A 13,868-nucleotide genomic window follows, 5' to 3' on the forward strand; every position below is an offset into this window, starting at 1 on the left:
GAAACGAAATTTAAAATATTAAATAGTAATAGACCACCAAGAGACTAACAGGAAAAGTCTATTTGTGCGATCTTGCGAAATCTTCTAATTGAATGTTAATAAAATCTATCTATCTGTAAATATAATAAATTAATAATCTCAAAAATTATGTGTATTATATTTCATAATAAGGACCTCTCTACCCAACAGATATATTCGTTATCAATCACCAATCAATTCAACATCATTAATATATGTAAATACACATATGCTTTAAAAACTTTAAAAAAAAAAACAAAATTTATAATGTATTTTTTCTCTTTTGCAACTTACAATAAGTGTGTGTATGATATACTCTACAAATTTTCTTAGCCGAATATCTAGGTAACTGGAACTGACCTCAAGTTCTCAGTTTTTTATATGACAAAATTGAAAACGCTTATTGAAATAGTTCAGAAACACAACTTTATCAGAGGCAAAGCTAATAAATGCATACATGTTCACATTCCACAACAGCTTTACAAACGAAGCAGGTTCCTAGCCCTCTAGAACTGTGCTTGTCTATATATTATGTACTTATAAGCCAAATACCACTGATTCATCTCGAGATTTCCGAAACTATACGTCCCATTGAATTTAAATTAAGCATACTCGTTTCGGAAATTTCAACTTCAAGGCGGGAAGTATGAGGGGTAACTTTATATAGATTTTACCCGTTCGAAGTCGAGGCGGACGAGTAATATATTTAGTTATTATTTGCTGATAAATTATAATATAAATAGGGTCTGAGATTTTTAATATTTGCACGTTTAAAAAAGTCTTTGTTGATATTTAACTTAAAATCCAAATACGTAAGAATCATTCAAAGAAAATAGTGATTTATCAATTAAATCGTATCAGCAAGAAAATTGAGACGTATATAGGCAGCAGCAGACTAAGCCCGTCAGAGCTTTAAAACAATATAGTTTTACAATCTTTTTATTCAGTTTACATTTATGTATACATAAGTGTTTATGTTTATTATAACTATATACATATATGTATTTATTTATGTTTGTGTGCAAAAATTCTAGATGTCTGTAGAGTGTAGTGTTTTGATCTTGATTTAATTAGGATCGCGGATCCATTTAGGGGGAGAACAAGACTGGAGGCCCGGGGCGAACCGCCCCTTCCAACCCCATGTTAGTCTACCACTGTATATAAGTATTATCTTCAAGATATATCTTTCTTTAAAGAGATAAAACCGCTAGTCCATCGCTTGATCTCTTTCCAGTCGTGTCGGATTTGCCGATCGGCTTATGCGAGAGGCAAAGGAGGGTTCACCTGTATTTGCGCACACACTTATGCAATATTATATGCCCTGCGTAGTTGGCTCATGGCTGGTCTCCCTGAGAAGAGCTGAGATGGCCCAGTGGTTAGAACGCGTGCATCTTAACCGATGATTTCGGGTTCAAACCCAGGCAGGCACCACTGAATTTACATGTGCTTAATTTGTTTATAATTCGTCTCGTGCTCGGCGGTGAAGGAAAACATCGTGAGGAAACCTGCATGTGTCTAATTTCGGCGAAATTCTGCCACATGTATATTCCACCAACCCGCATTGGAGCAGCGTGGTGAAATATGCTCCATACCTTCTCCTCAGCGGGAGAGGAGGCCTTAGCCCAGCAGTGGGAAATTTACAGGCTGATTATGTATGTTATGGTCTCCCTGGTATTGTAATGCAAGTCGCATCTGATATTTATTTAGAAATAAATTTAAATTCAGACCTGTATTTTTCAGAGGTTAATACAAATTTTGATTATGAGTGATCTCAACTAGACCCTGTCGTCATAAACTAGCCATTTATATAAAATTTAGAAGCTTGTGATCCAACTATAGATATCATATCGGTTTTTATAGCCTTGAAAACTAGAAACTTGATTACTTCTTGATATCACTGATAGCAACGAAGCCGTAATTATTATTAGCCGTCGACATTTTCAAAGGATTCAATTTGGATATTATTATTATTTAAGCTGAATAGATATCGTTGTTACATCTGTAACGGTAGGTACGATATCTCTTCATACGCAGCATGAAATCGGGATATACCTAGTTGTTTCTTTAACTACATCATATTTTCAGATATTTTAATAGCTAGACTAAAACTGAATAACAATACCTTCTTGTAATAATTTTAGTGAGTAGGTACTTACTTTATAAATGTTGCATTTGAATTTTACACAAGAACTTAGAAAGCACACTGTTTTAAAGGACCTAACTACTTAATCTGGTAGGAATTTTAGGAATTTCTCAATCAGAAGACTATTTGAGTTTGATTGTGAGATATTTCACATTATTTACGTACCAGCCTGTGTAATATACCAATAGAGAGGCTTTCAAAACAGGATATATTTTAATGTATCCACATAATGATTTATTTAATATAGAGAAGAGACGATATGAGTTGCATGTTCTTTGGAAATCTATTATTATTGTCACTGATAAAATAATAATTGATACAGTAGGGAAAAGGGCATTGACTTAGGTCAAGGGTTCAAGGTCACACTTCCTATTTCGTTCGAATATTTATTTTATAGTAATATACATAATAACATATTATAGTCTCCAGCGTGAACTGTATTTTCAAAATAGGTACCTATTAATATTCAATAATTCTATAAATTAATAATAATAACAATAAGATACCAACCTTTTGTCACGTGAGCCGCTTGTATGTTACCGCATTCAATAATCCGCACCACATCATCACACGTCAATGTAATTTTTTAAGACACAGAAAATTTATAAGTTTATCGAAACCGAAATTGAAAGTGAAACGTTATTTGTTTACATGTGCGGCGTTTCGGCGTAAGCCGTCGACTGGCGGTAAGGACGCGGGAAGGTCGCGTATCTACGCGCATGCGTCTTCTAGTTCATCAGCGGCGAGGATGCCAACTGCCAACTACACCTCATCCTCAAAGATCAGATGTTACTTGATTTGTCAACGTAAACATAAATCATAAGAAAATACAATTGCTAAATAGACGAAACATTGTCTAATGATAGACAAATTTGATTCTCAAAGTTATATTTAGTTTACACTATAATTAAAGATTCATAATTTTAATTTTTATGTTATCAACTCCGATTTCAAAAAAATACATCGATTTAGTTTTGTTTTATCAATTATTGGTATATTCAAAAATATACAAAACTTGTCTACTTATCTCTAGCATATCCTATATAAAAATTTATGCTAACTTTTATTTAGGTAGATACTTTCAAATCCAAGAAACTTTCAATACTTCAACAATATGTGAAAGAGCACATTTATAAGTTTAAATGAATGTTTGAAGATCAATAGTGGCATATTAATAAAAGGACAGGGTAGATGTTTAGTGTTAAAAATCACGAATAAAATTTGAAGTAGGCAGCACTCACTGCGGAATATAATAAAGAATAAAATTGTGATTATTATCATTTTTTATATTACAATATTCATATATATATATAGGTTACTTTACCCGTTTTGAGAAAGCCAATTTCCATTCTATTATCCTGTTTTTATTTTACAGTTTTATTATATTGGTAAATATTATTGTAAAATTCTACAAAACCTTATTTTTAAATTAATCTATTTTGCCTAGCTACGTGTGACATCTCTCGCTAAACATCGGAACTAATATATATTAAATAATTCAAAGTAAGTAAATATTACGATTACAACTAGACTAAAACTTCAAGTAACTTTAAATATTTTCTTGGTTTATTTTGTTTACAATTATCAGATCCTTGCACCTGCTATTTAATGTTCTTTGGTATGCAGATAGCGCCATCTGTTGGTAAAAGGCTACTTCGAGAATAAGTGATTTACTGCCTTACATATACATTATTAGGCACCAAATTATTTATTTTATGTACAATGTATTATTATTTATTTTATGTAGTTATTAATATTATTAATATATAGTATTAATTATTTATTTTATTTACAAATGTAAATAAAATAGGATTGTCCAAACTCTGGACTTACGAGAATTTAATAATTCATAATTACATACCTCAATACGAAAAGGCGTGGTAGTGCTCAATTTTTTTTCTCCTGCAGATTTTTTCTTTTGCAAAATTAGTGTTCTAAGCTCATGTTACTCTCAGAATTGAAGAAAAACAAAATCACAAATACTTTGTTTATCTCTACTACCTACCAAACAGTGTAGCTACAGCTCCAGCTTCTATTCTTCTTGTGGTTTATAAATCACTCTCACATTTACTTCATTGTTATTCCAGATGAATTGATTTTTTATGTATGAAGCCCTAAAATTAAATTCATTTAAAAAACAAACTGTCCGCGACTCCATCACGTCCCTTTTTTCGTATTCATTTATTCAGGTCCTAGGCTACCTCAATGTAGAATTTGATGATTATAATATGTTGTTTTTATATTGTGGTTAAGTCGCAAACTTGACAGAGTTACTTTCGCATTATAGTATTACTCTAATATGGGCAAGCCAATTGATATTTATATCAACGTCTGTATTAGTAAAAAATTCCATAGGTATGTCAGTTCTAATTTAATTCGAATTTATATCAGAGTAGTCATTGTGGTTCTACTATAATAGCCTAATGAATTGACTTTAAAAAGGTTGGTAGAGATACAATCTATTCTTTTATACTTCCTGCCTCACCTCTATTGAAACCATATATCTGTTACAGTTTATGTAACATTCTATAATGAGATTATAAAATTAACAATCTTTATGATAACTAATTCAAGTTTGTTTTATTTAAGTTTAAAAGGACTTCAGTAAAAATCGACCATAACAAGCTCGTTTCGTAATTTTATTTATGTAAATTTGCAGATATAATTAATACAAATTATGGTCATGTAAATCGGGATCTATGGTAAATAATATAACTATTAACTGGTTTAAAGTCACTGTCTCACTGCCTCTCAACAACAGTTGATTGCAACCATTTATAATTTCAAGTGACTCATTCAAATATAAAAAGGCAGTCTCGGAAATGTGGCTTTACAAATACTGTCTTACCTCTAAGTTTACATTATGAGATTTTTGTGATAGTGATAAAAGACAAACTTAATCTATGTGAACATACTACCAGAATGGCTACAGTATGCATGCATGACTTGCATAGGTTCTCACATTCTAGGTGGTGTTTAGTGCATATAACTATGTCAAGTATTTAATTCTAAATGTTTATTTTAATGTGACCAAACCTATATTGTCTATATGTCATCATACATCACAATTTTTACTACAGCTATCTGTACAATTTTGGAAACTTGTAAACTTTTAAATGCCAATCTAATTTGATGCTACTTATTTGAGCAGCAGGTGTATTATATACATTGCTACCGTCAAAAATGAATTTCTAATTTATTAATTATTCAGCATCATTCCTCTATTTGCACACAATTTAATTCTGAAATCAAGATATGCTATAAACAATCTAGATACAAATTAAACTATTCACAAACAAATCCATAAATAAACTTTGATTAAAACATAAAACACTGAAATACTTAGTATGTTGACACTACTGATTTTATGAACGTGTAAACAGCATTCACACTATGACAGAGAGCAATTATTCCTCAGACTCATTTTGTTCTATCTTTATTTGCTTCAACCAAGGATGCTGAAGGCACTCATAAGCAGTGGCTCGCCGATTGGGATCAAAGTCCAACATAGGCTTCAAAAAATCGGCAAATTCCTCTGCATCCCTTTGACTCCACTCATACTTTTCAGTGAGAACAGATACCAAGCCCCAAGGTTTTAGCCCAGTTATATTTCTTAATTCACCCTTTTTATTGAAAAATATTTTAGAATATTTTCCTGATGCAGCAATTCTTTTAGGAATGTCTCCAAGAAGCTCAATAATGTGAGCTAGATGATCTTCATCACGGCTATAACCATCTCCTGAGTGTGGTTCAAAAAGATAATCACCAGTAGCTAATTCAAACGCCATACAGGCTGTACTCCATATATCTGCTGATGTACCATAGCCTGCACTGAGTAAAACTTCTAAGGAACGATACTGCCTTGTTTGGATGTCTTCAGTGAAGTGTCGATGAACCCAACATGCATTACCTAAGTCAGCAATTTTAACCTCTACTTCACACACTTCAAAAGCAGGGTCAGGTTTTTTTTCTAATGTTTTACCTTTATTTTGTGAATTGAAGGAAGGTGGAGTATCTGTCATCTCCCCCTCTGACATAGGAGTGCCAGCATCATCTCCACATCCATACTGCTTACTCCTGACCTGAACTGCCTCAGCATCAGTATCAAAAACATCATCATCTGCTCTTTGCATATCATTACACCCATTTATGTTAGAGTCATTCTCAGAGCGGTTTTCAATGACACTGACTTCCTCCGGTGTCTGGGGAGAATCATCATTATCTTGGGACATGGGAGCTGACTCACTGTTATTACCTGTCTTTTTTTGTTCTTCCATTTCTTCTATTTGTTCCATTTGTTTTTTGAGAAGCATTGACTGTCTCTTAGCTTTTTTCTTTAACTTCTTCTTTTTATTCCTACTCATTTTACCTGTGACAACCTGCTCCTGAAATTCTTTTGGTGCAGTGCTGATAAGGGAGTGGGGTAATCTGAGCCCCAAGGAATGTAGCTCAGTAGCTTCAGCTGCCAATTTACGAATATAAGCTTCATCAACACACACTAACACGTTTTCAGGTTTAATATCCGTATGAATTATTTTACATTTAGTATGGAGGTAATCTAAACCTTCCAATACTTGACGTATAATAGTTTTCACATTCTCACGGGGAATTCCTCTATAATTAGACTTTAGTATCAATTTTAACAGGTGATGCCCTAGGACTTCAAACACCATACACACATGTGTCCCATTCACCCCTGTAATTTTAAAATCATTAAGCAATTGAACCGTTTTATTTCTCTTGGGATCCGTTGGATCACTGTCACGGACAGCTTTCAATATCTTGATTTCATCTAAAGCTGTTTCTGTAAAATGAGGTGCAGACTTAACAACTTTCAAGGCGACAAATCGTTTGTCAACGAGATCCCAACACAGCCACACTGTAGAAAAATGACCCCAACCCAACTTCCTAGTGACGTGGTAGCGATTCAGGAATAGGTCTCCAATTTTGACAGGATGGTATCCACCCTTACAGTAGTCGGCGCTGTCTTCTTGCTCTTCGTCGTCGCTGGCATATTGCTCGTCTTCGTCTTCCTCAATCGTTTCATTAGAAGAACTATGTGTCGGTTCGAGACGATTCTGATTTTGATTGCGCAGCCCGTTTCCTTGTCCACCAGCGCCGTGGTCTTCCTCACGATTTTTCTTCTTTCCGAGTTTATGCCTTTTCTTTTTCGCCTGAATGGCGAGTACCCTTCTGTTTACATCTGATTTAGAACTCATTTAGTAAATTAAAACACTTTCAATAAGTTCCAATATAAATAAATTTATCTTTTCATCTCAATCTTTTTGTTTGAGTATGGCGGCCGGTTTCAGACAGAACAAAATGCGCTCGAACATGAACCGCTCCAGTGTTACCGGCAAAAAAATATTCATAGATAAAATATACTTTAACTTTCCTATTCTTTATTAAATAAAGAAAAAATTCAAACCTAAACCAATGTATATATAACATTTTATTTTGAATTTAATTAAAAGCAATATAATATTTAGTTGTAAGCCTCAGGCCAAGACATATACAATTATACATTAATGTTCTGAGTCATAGCAGTCTCAGCAAAGTTCGGAACAATAGTAACTTTTTAAAAATTATTTTACCATTGGAAAGATACAATATTCCAAATGGTCATACGCTATGTAATAATTAATATGTATGATGATATATAAACTCATGATGATATGGATCCACTAATTCGTACACCTTAAAAGCTTCCAATGTATATGTTATTAATTATAATTACGTAAATAATTATAGTTACACGAAAATAATGTAAGGCCTCATTATTATAAAATATCATACAAAAGTTTATTTCGTATCTTGCATAATTATTTTAAACTTGTTCTGTTTTAAAATAGAAAAAAAGATATAAGGTCAGGGTATTTAATTCAAATAATTAAATTATTATAAATTTGTGATTATGATTTATAAAAATATGTGTGAATTATTAACAAATAAAACGCGAATGTATATTATTTGTAATATTTATTATACTTGCTTACAGTTAGTATAAATATTTGTTATCAATTTCTTGTTTGACCCACTGGTATACTTCCTTTTTGTTCTCTTATAGACATTGCTTTTACCGGCAATAAAATAAGACCACCGATCGTTATAAATATTCCGGCTATATAAAACGAAACAGAAAATCCATATAAATTTTTAAGTATACCCGCAACTGGAGTGCTAATTAAACTACCGATGCCTTGAAATAATAACACAACTCCTGTTGCATTTGTTAAATTATCCAAACCATACAAAGTAACTAAGACCATACTTCTTAAAGAAGCGACACTTGAAACAAAGAAACCAAAAATAAAACAATACAAATATTGATAATATAAACTGAATGACAAGTTTGAAGCCATAGTGCTGATTCCTGATACTAACATTGCAAACATATATACATATAGCGGGTCAAAATAACAGGCGACAGCTCCTAATACTAATCTGCCTGCAGCATTTGAAAAGCCTATAACACTTACAAATAAAGAACAATGCTGGGGATCTATGCCAACCTGAATATTTTTTTCTTGTATATATACATAAGGAACTAAAAACCCTACATAAATCAACATACCAGCAAAACATAAACACAAAAATGATTTTTTCTTCAAAAGTTTAGGGTCCATCATTGTTGCAAGCACTCTTCTAGCAGCTGTTGTAAATACTCCTCTTCTTTCTCTTAAGTCTATAGCTGTTGCTGCTCTCGAGACCGCCAACTGATATTCTAAACCAGTTTTAGATGTCTCTGTGGTCATCTTACTTTTTTGGTAAACTGGAAGTTTGTCTAATTTTCCATCGTAAAATACGTCATCTCGATACATTGGTCGAGACTGGGGTACATGTTGATCCCAATTACATAAACGACCGCAACAACCAGTTTTCTTAGGTGGTTCTACAGTTACTGTTATTTCAATAGTCTTCTTATCTTGAATACTTGTTCTTGACATAATAGATTGAAATTGCTTTAACTGTCTAGGGCTAATACCACCCTGAGGAGCATTTGCAGTTAAAGTTAGTTTAGATACTGCTGCCGTTGACGGACCAGGTTGAGTATCTGATGTGAATTTATTATCATCTACTACAGCAGCAGCAGTGGGAAAATTTAAATTTGAAACGGCACAAAATAAACGCTCGGTAGCTGTAGGTACTAATCCTTCTGCCTTACTACGAGACGCCAGACGTACTGCAGCAGTTGATAAATTCGGTAAATAGGTAACAGTACGTGTAGGATCTTCTGTTGTCTTGGCAACTGTAAATGAGAGTAAGGGTTGAAAAGTCATACCCAAAAAGTAAGTCATACCAAGAAGTCCGGAGTGTAAAAGTGTAACAGTTCGCCATCCAGCTAATTTGACCAAATAAGTGTTCAATGGAAAAAATACCATGATACCAATACTTGAACCACAAGTTGCTATGGCTAAAGCTAGCGATCGTAATTTTTCAAAATAGAATCCAACAACAAGACCAGCTGCCATGTTAATTAAGCAGTAGCCAAAGCCTGCGAAACAACCATAAAATAAACAAAGTGATGGAAAGTTGGTTGAAAAATAAGAAATGAACAAAGACAACGAGCTAAGTACAGATCCCGACATTATACAGGATCTAAATCCAAAACGATTGATAAATGCTGAAGCCATAGGACCTGCAATAAAATAAATAGCTATCGCCAAAGAATTCACGAAAGCTATAAGAGAATCTGAAATATCAAAATCGCTCGACATATCTTTTATTAAACTCCCAAAAGTGAAAGTTATCCCATCTAATATAAAAACACTTAAAAATGAAGCCGCTACTACAACCCAACCCCATCCACCTTCTTGGGGTACTAATATCTGTGCAGCTATTTCAGTTTCTTCACCGCCTTCAAGATTATCTGGTCGACTTACTATTCTACTTGGTGTCAATATAATACTCTTTCTATTTTCATTTTTCACAAGAATTGGTTTAGGAGACATCTTCTTGCATATTTGGAAATTATTTTATCACGATTACTTCTTTTGACAATTGCTCTTTGAAGACATCTTGATTACAAAAGAAAAATCTTGCTATAAGTAATTAAATTTTTAACAACTAGGTTATAGATTTGTACAATTCTGCTTCTTATACTCTGCTTTAAGTAAATTGATATTTTTATATTTACATAATTATTAAACATCAAATCCTTGTCTATAACTACATTCATAATGCTAAAAAAGTTTATATATATTCTCATACAATGATCTTGCACTATTGTAAATAGAAAATATTCTTTATATTTTAAAAGATATAATATTCATGATTAAAATTGATATAATTAACTACAAATTATTAATTTGCAATTTATTAAATATTTAATGATATTATTGCATTAACTATGTATTAAGTATGCATTTTTTGATAATAAGTTAATCTATAAATTTGTAAAATTAATGGATAAATCGAAATATTATGTAAAAAGTTAATAAAAAGCTTTAATGCTATTAAAATTTAGTCTGTAGCTTTGTATCTATTACTGCTTATGTATGTAGGTAAATTAAAAAAGTAGGCTATCGTTTCGTTTGACTTTGACAATCACTTTGACAGAATGCTATACGTTTAATGTTGTAACGAATTTTGGAGGGAAACCAGATATTTTTTAATCCGCATAAAATTGTATTTATTTTATATAATATATTATAAGCAATGTCTCAAACAACACTTACGGCATTTTTTAATAGTAGAAAGAGACCAGCTACAGATGATATCGTGAGTTCTAAAAACAAAATCGCTCACATTGATCGTACAATAGAATGTGCTACAAAATCTAAGAAAAATCTTTTGTCAAAGAACATTGAACAAAGTACAGTAAAAGATAAATTCAACACGGAATTAAAGCATCCGAATGCAGTGCCTAATACAACTAATTTAGATTTTAAAAAGATTGAAATTATATCTCAAGCAGCCGAAAAAACTAACTTAACGGAGAAACCAAAGAATGTAGAGGCTTTTTCAAAAAAAGTAAACGCCGCAAATATTGTTAAAAACAATGATCCCTCCAAAATTGAAACCGTCAATTTGGCTAGAAAAGAGTTAAGCCTTGGGGACATCAAAAAGAAACTAAGTGGCAGTAGTAGACTAGCTGAACTAAGAGCAAGGGCGGATCGCCTTAGTAAAGGTATTCAACAACTCAAAGATACAACTGTAAAGAAAAACCTAAAAGAATTTAAATCAATTGATGTGGATGTTCCCCAGAGGTGAGAAATTTATTGTCTACTATAATAATTTAATTTTTTTGTAAAAATAGAATAATTGAACATTATTTTTGATCTAACAAATGTTCTGTATTGCAGTCCAAGCAAGAAATCAACCATTCGCAATGAGTTGATGTCACCAAAGAAAGAAACAATTACAGAAGTTTCTCAGCAAAGGCCTTTTCTATCTCCTAGAAAAGTTGTTGTCAGCCCTATCAAGAGTCCCAGCAAGGTTTGTAATATGATTATTTGGAATCAAATTATTTTCAAATGTAATCTTTTGAACCATTAAGATTACCAGTTATAACAGTTTTTAATGATTAATACTTGATAAAAAATCAATCAAAATCAATTCATAAATCTATGTAAATTGCAGGTACCAGCATACATACGACATGCATCTTTGGCATCTTCTACACCCAGTTTAAATCTACCTCACCACTACAGATTCTTAGCAGAGTTATTCCGGAGTATGGAAACAGCTGTCACACTTCTTTATAATAGGAAGGAAAAGATAACTTTTAGCAAACTTAAGCCATCAGTACAAGAAATGCTTAAAAGAACTTTTACAGAGAAACATTTGGCTCAAATAAAGCATTTAGTCCCAGATTTCTACAATTTTGAAGTCCAGAAAGTGAAAAATTTCAGTACATCATCTCACCGAGACACATTTGAATTGATAATTTCTCCTAACTTCCCAAATGACATCAAAATGATTAACCCTCTGGTTCAACTTGAAAGACGAAGGTATTTCTATGATACACTCTTACAGGTGGTTAAGAAGCACCATGCTCAATTTTTGGCATCACTTGACCCGCCTATTGATATCCCAGATAACAAATTAATTCGTTGGCATCCTGAGTTTGAGCTGGAAAAGATTCCAGAAATAGAATGTGCCAAGTTACCTGAAATGCCAAATACTGAGAAATATTCTTCAGCTCAAGATGTTCTTGCTAAAGCAAGGGAATTGTTTAAATGTAACACAAAAATGGAAAGGGCATTAGAGAAACTTGCACAGGCCACAGCTAGAGGCTTAACTGAACAAGAGAAAGCTGTAACAGGCATAGATGATACACCAATAATAAAAAATGTTTCAACACAGGCAAGTCAGCCATCAACAAGTGGAGTACAAATCCTAAATCCTGCACTGCGCAATTTGCCAACAGCTTTATTAGACAAAGTAAAGGCCAAACAAGCTGCTAAAGCCCTTGAAGCTATGACAAGATCTTCAGAATTTGAGCAAAACTATTTAACTTACAGTAGACTTCCTGATCTTGCAAGGACTTTAAGAAATATTTTTGTTACTGAAAGGAAAAATGTACTAGCTCTGAATGTGGTACTGTCTAAACTTGACAGCAGTTTCAAATCTAATGTCTCTGCTAGTGATTTACACAAAGACATTAAACTGATAACAGAAGAGGTTCCAGAGTGGATTAAATTACATGAAATGAGAAACACAACTTTTTTAAAACTGGACAAAAATACAGATTTAAAAGTAATTACTTCAAAATTAGAAAATGCTGCTGCCAAATATAAAAAAAATTAGAGTTAATATTGATAAATGACTGAATATTTTTTAATACCATATACATTTAATTATGAGTAAGAATACAAAAAATGTATTTATAATTAGTTTATATCATTATGTGCGGTAACTGAATATATTGTTAGCAGTAATAATATTTAATAATTAGGAATATGACATGAAATTTATTATATTAGTTTTCCTTTTTGACATCTCTATGTAATTATAAGACAAACATTTTTGTATTCAAATGGTGATGATGAAAGCAATTGTATGTTTCTTTTGACATTATGCATTTTGTTGACATCTCGTTTTCTTATATAAATTTACTATAGGTATTATAAATGTGTCTTTTCTTCTTTTATCGAGTGTTTTTTTTTAGTTATAATCATTGACGAGTTTCAACAAATGTTTTTATGAAACTCTGATGATACTTAAAATACGTATTTAATTAAATTCTTTAATAAATAAGATTTAGTTTCATTGACAATAACATATTTATAAAATTAAAAAACCCTACATACTTAATTAGTGTCATTAAGTAATCAGTATTTACTGAGACCTAGAATAATGATACTATTAACAAACAACACAGATTATTTCAAATGATGATTTTTTGAAGTAAAATATTTAAAATTTACTAAAGTTACAAATATTTAGGCCATTGTTTTCAAAAACATTTAGATTAATTATGTAGTTCATGATTAGCATTCCCAAGTTTGTATCCATTAAGTAATTCTCCCAAATGAGTATTGAGTACTGATATTAGTAGAGTAGTACTTATACATTCATACATACTATTCAAAAAACAAAACCCAGAGGGTGTAAATACTTTTTTACATATTAAAGTAAAAATATCTTTATGTAAGTAACTTTAATAAAATAATTGTTATAGCTGTATGTTTTTATTTAGTAAAATGATAGATCATTAAAAATAAATAATTGTTTACATTTTCAGTGACACTCAAAAGACATG

The 13,868-nt window shown here is 31.9% G+C and overlaps 4 protein-coding genes across 4 annotated transcripts in view; 1 reads left to right on the forward strand and 3 right to left on the reverse strand.

The window, feature by feature from the left end:
• Nucleotides 1-2,855, reverse strand: part of LOC113402918 (glycogen-binding subunit 76A) — a 43,485-nt gene extending 40,630 nt beyond the window's left edge. Inside the window, exon 1 of the mRNA XM_026643278.2 lies at nt 2,672-2,855. The gene's annotated coding sequence lies outside the window, so the exon portion shown is untranslated. The remainder of the gene's footprint in view (nt 1-2,671) is intronic.
• Nucleotides 2,856-4,779: 1,924 nt separating this feature from the next.
• Srpk (SR Protein Kinase) lies at nt 4,780-7,513 on the reverse strand. Its single transcript, XM_026643260.2, has one exon. The coding sequence runs from the start codon at nt 7,378-7,380 to the stop codon at nt 5,569-5,571; it is 1,812 nt and encodes a 603-aa protein (XP_026499045.1). The 5' UTR covers nt 7,381-7,513; the 3' UTR covers nt 4,780-5,568.
• Nucleotides 7,514-8,148: 635 nt separating this feature from the next.
• Nucleotides 8,149-10,140, reverse strand: LOC113403068 (monocarboxylate transporter 6-like). Its single transcript, XM_026643511.2, has one exon. The coding sequence runs from the start codon at nt 10,111-10,113 to the stop codon at nt 8,179-8,181; it is 1,935 nt and encodes a 644-aa protein (XP_026499296.2). The 5' UTR covers nt 10,114-10,140; the 3' UTR covers nt 8,149-8,178.
• A 573-nt stretch (nt 10,141-10,713) lies between these two features.
• LOC113402904 (DNA replication factor Cdt1) lies at nt 10,714-13,363 on the forward strand. Its single transcript, XM_026643259.2, has 3 exons — nt 10,714-11,370; nt 11,467-11,599; nt 11,744-13,363. The coding sequence occupies exons 1-3, from the start codon at nt 10,820-10,822 to the stop codon at nt 12,911-12,913; spliced, it is 1,854 nt and encodes a 617-aa protein (XP_026499044.1). The 5' UTR covers nt 10,714-10,819; the 3' UTR covers nt 12,914-13,363.
• Nucleotides 13,364-13,868: the final 505 nt, after the last annotated feature.

Source organism: Vanessa tameamea, chromosome 16, assembly GCF_037043105.1.
Source record: "Vanessa tameamea isolate UH-Manoa-2023 chromosome 16, ilVanTame1 primary haplotype, whole genome shotgun sequence".
In the NCBI taxonomy this organism is placed as follows: Eukaryota; Metazoa; Arthropoda; class Insecta; order Lepidoptera; family Nymphalidae; genus Vanessa; species Vanessa tameamea.

Bases quoted from the DNA above. Each gene is read 5' to 3' on its own strand.
- Srpk (XM_026643260.2), bottom strand. From the start codon at position 7,380: ATGAGTTCTAAATCAGATGTAAACAGAAGGGTACTCGCCATTCAGGCG.
- LOC113403068 (XM_026643511.2), bottom strand. From the start codon at position 10,113: ATGTCTCCTAAACCAATTCTTGTGAAAAATGAAAATAGAAAGAGTATT.
- LOC113402904 (XM_026643259.2), top strand. From the start codon at position 10,820: ATGTCTCAAACAACACTTACGGCATTTTTTAATAGTAGAAAGAGACCA. The intron at 11,371-11,466 runs GTGAGAAATTTA...TCTGTATTGCAG, and splicing joins GATGTGGATGTTCCCCAGAG to TCCAAGCAAGAAATCAACCA. The intron at 11,600-11,743 runs GTTTGTAATATG...TGTAAATTGCAG, and splicing joins CTATCAAGAGTCCCAGCAAG to GTACCAGCATACATACGACA.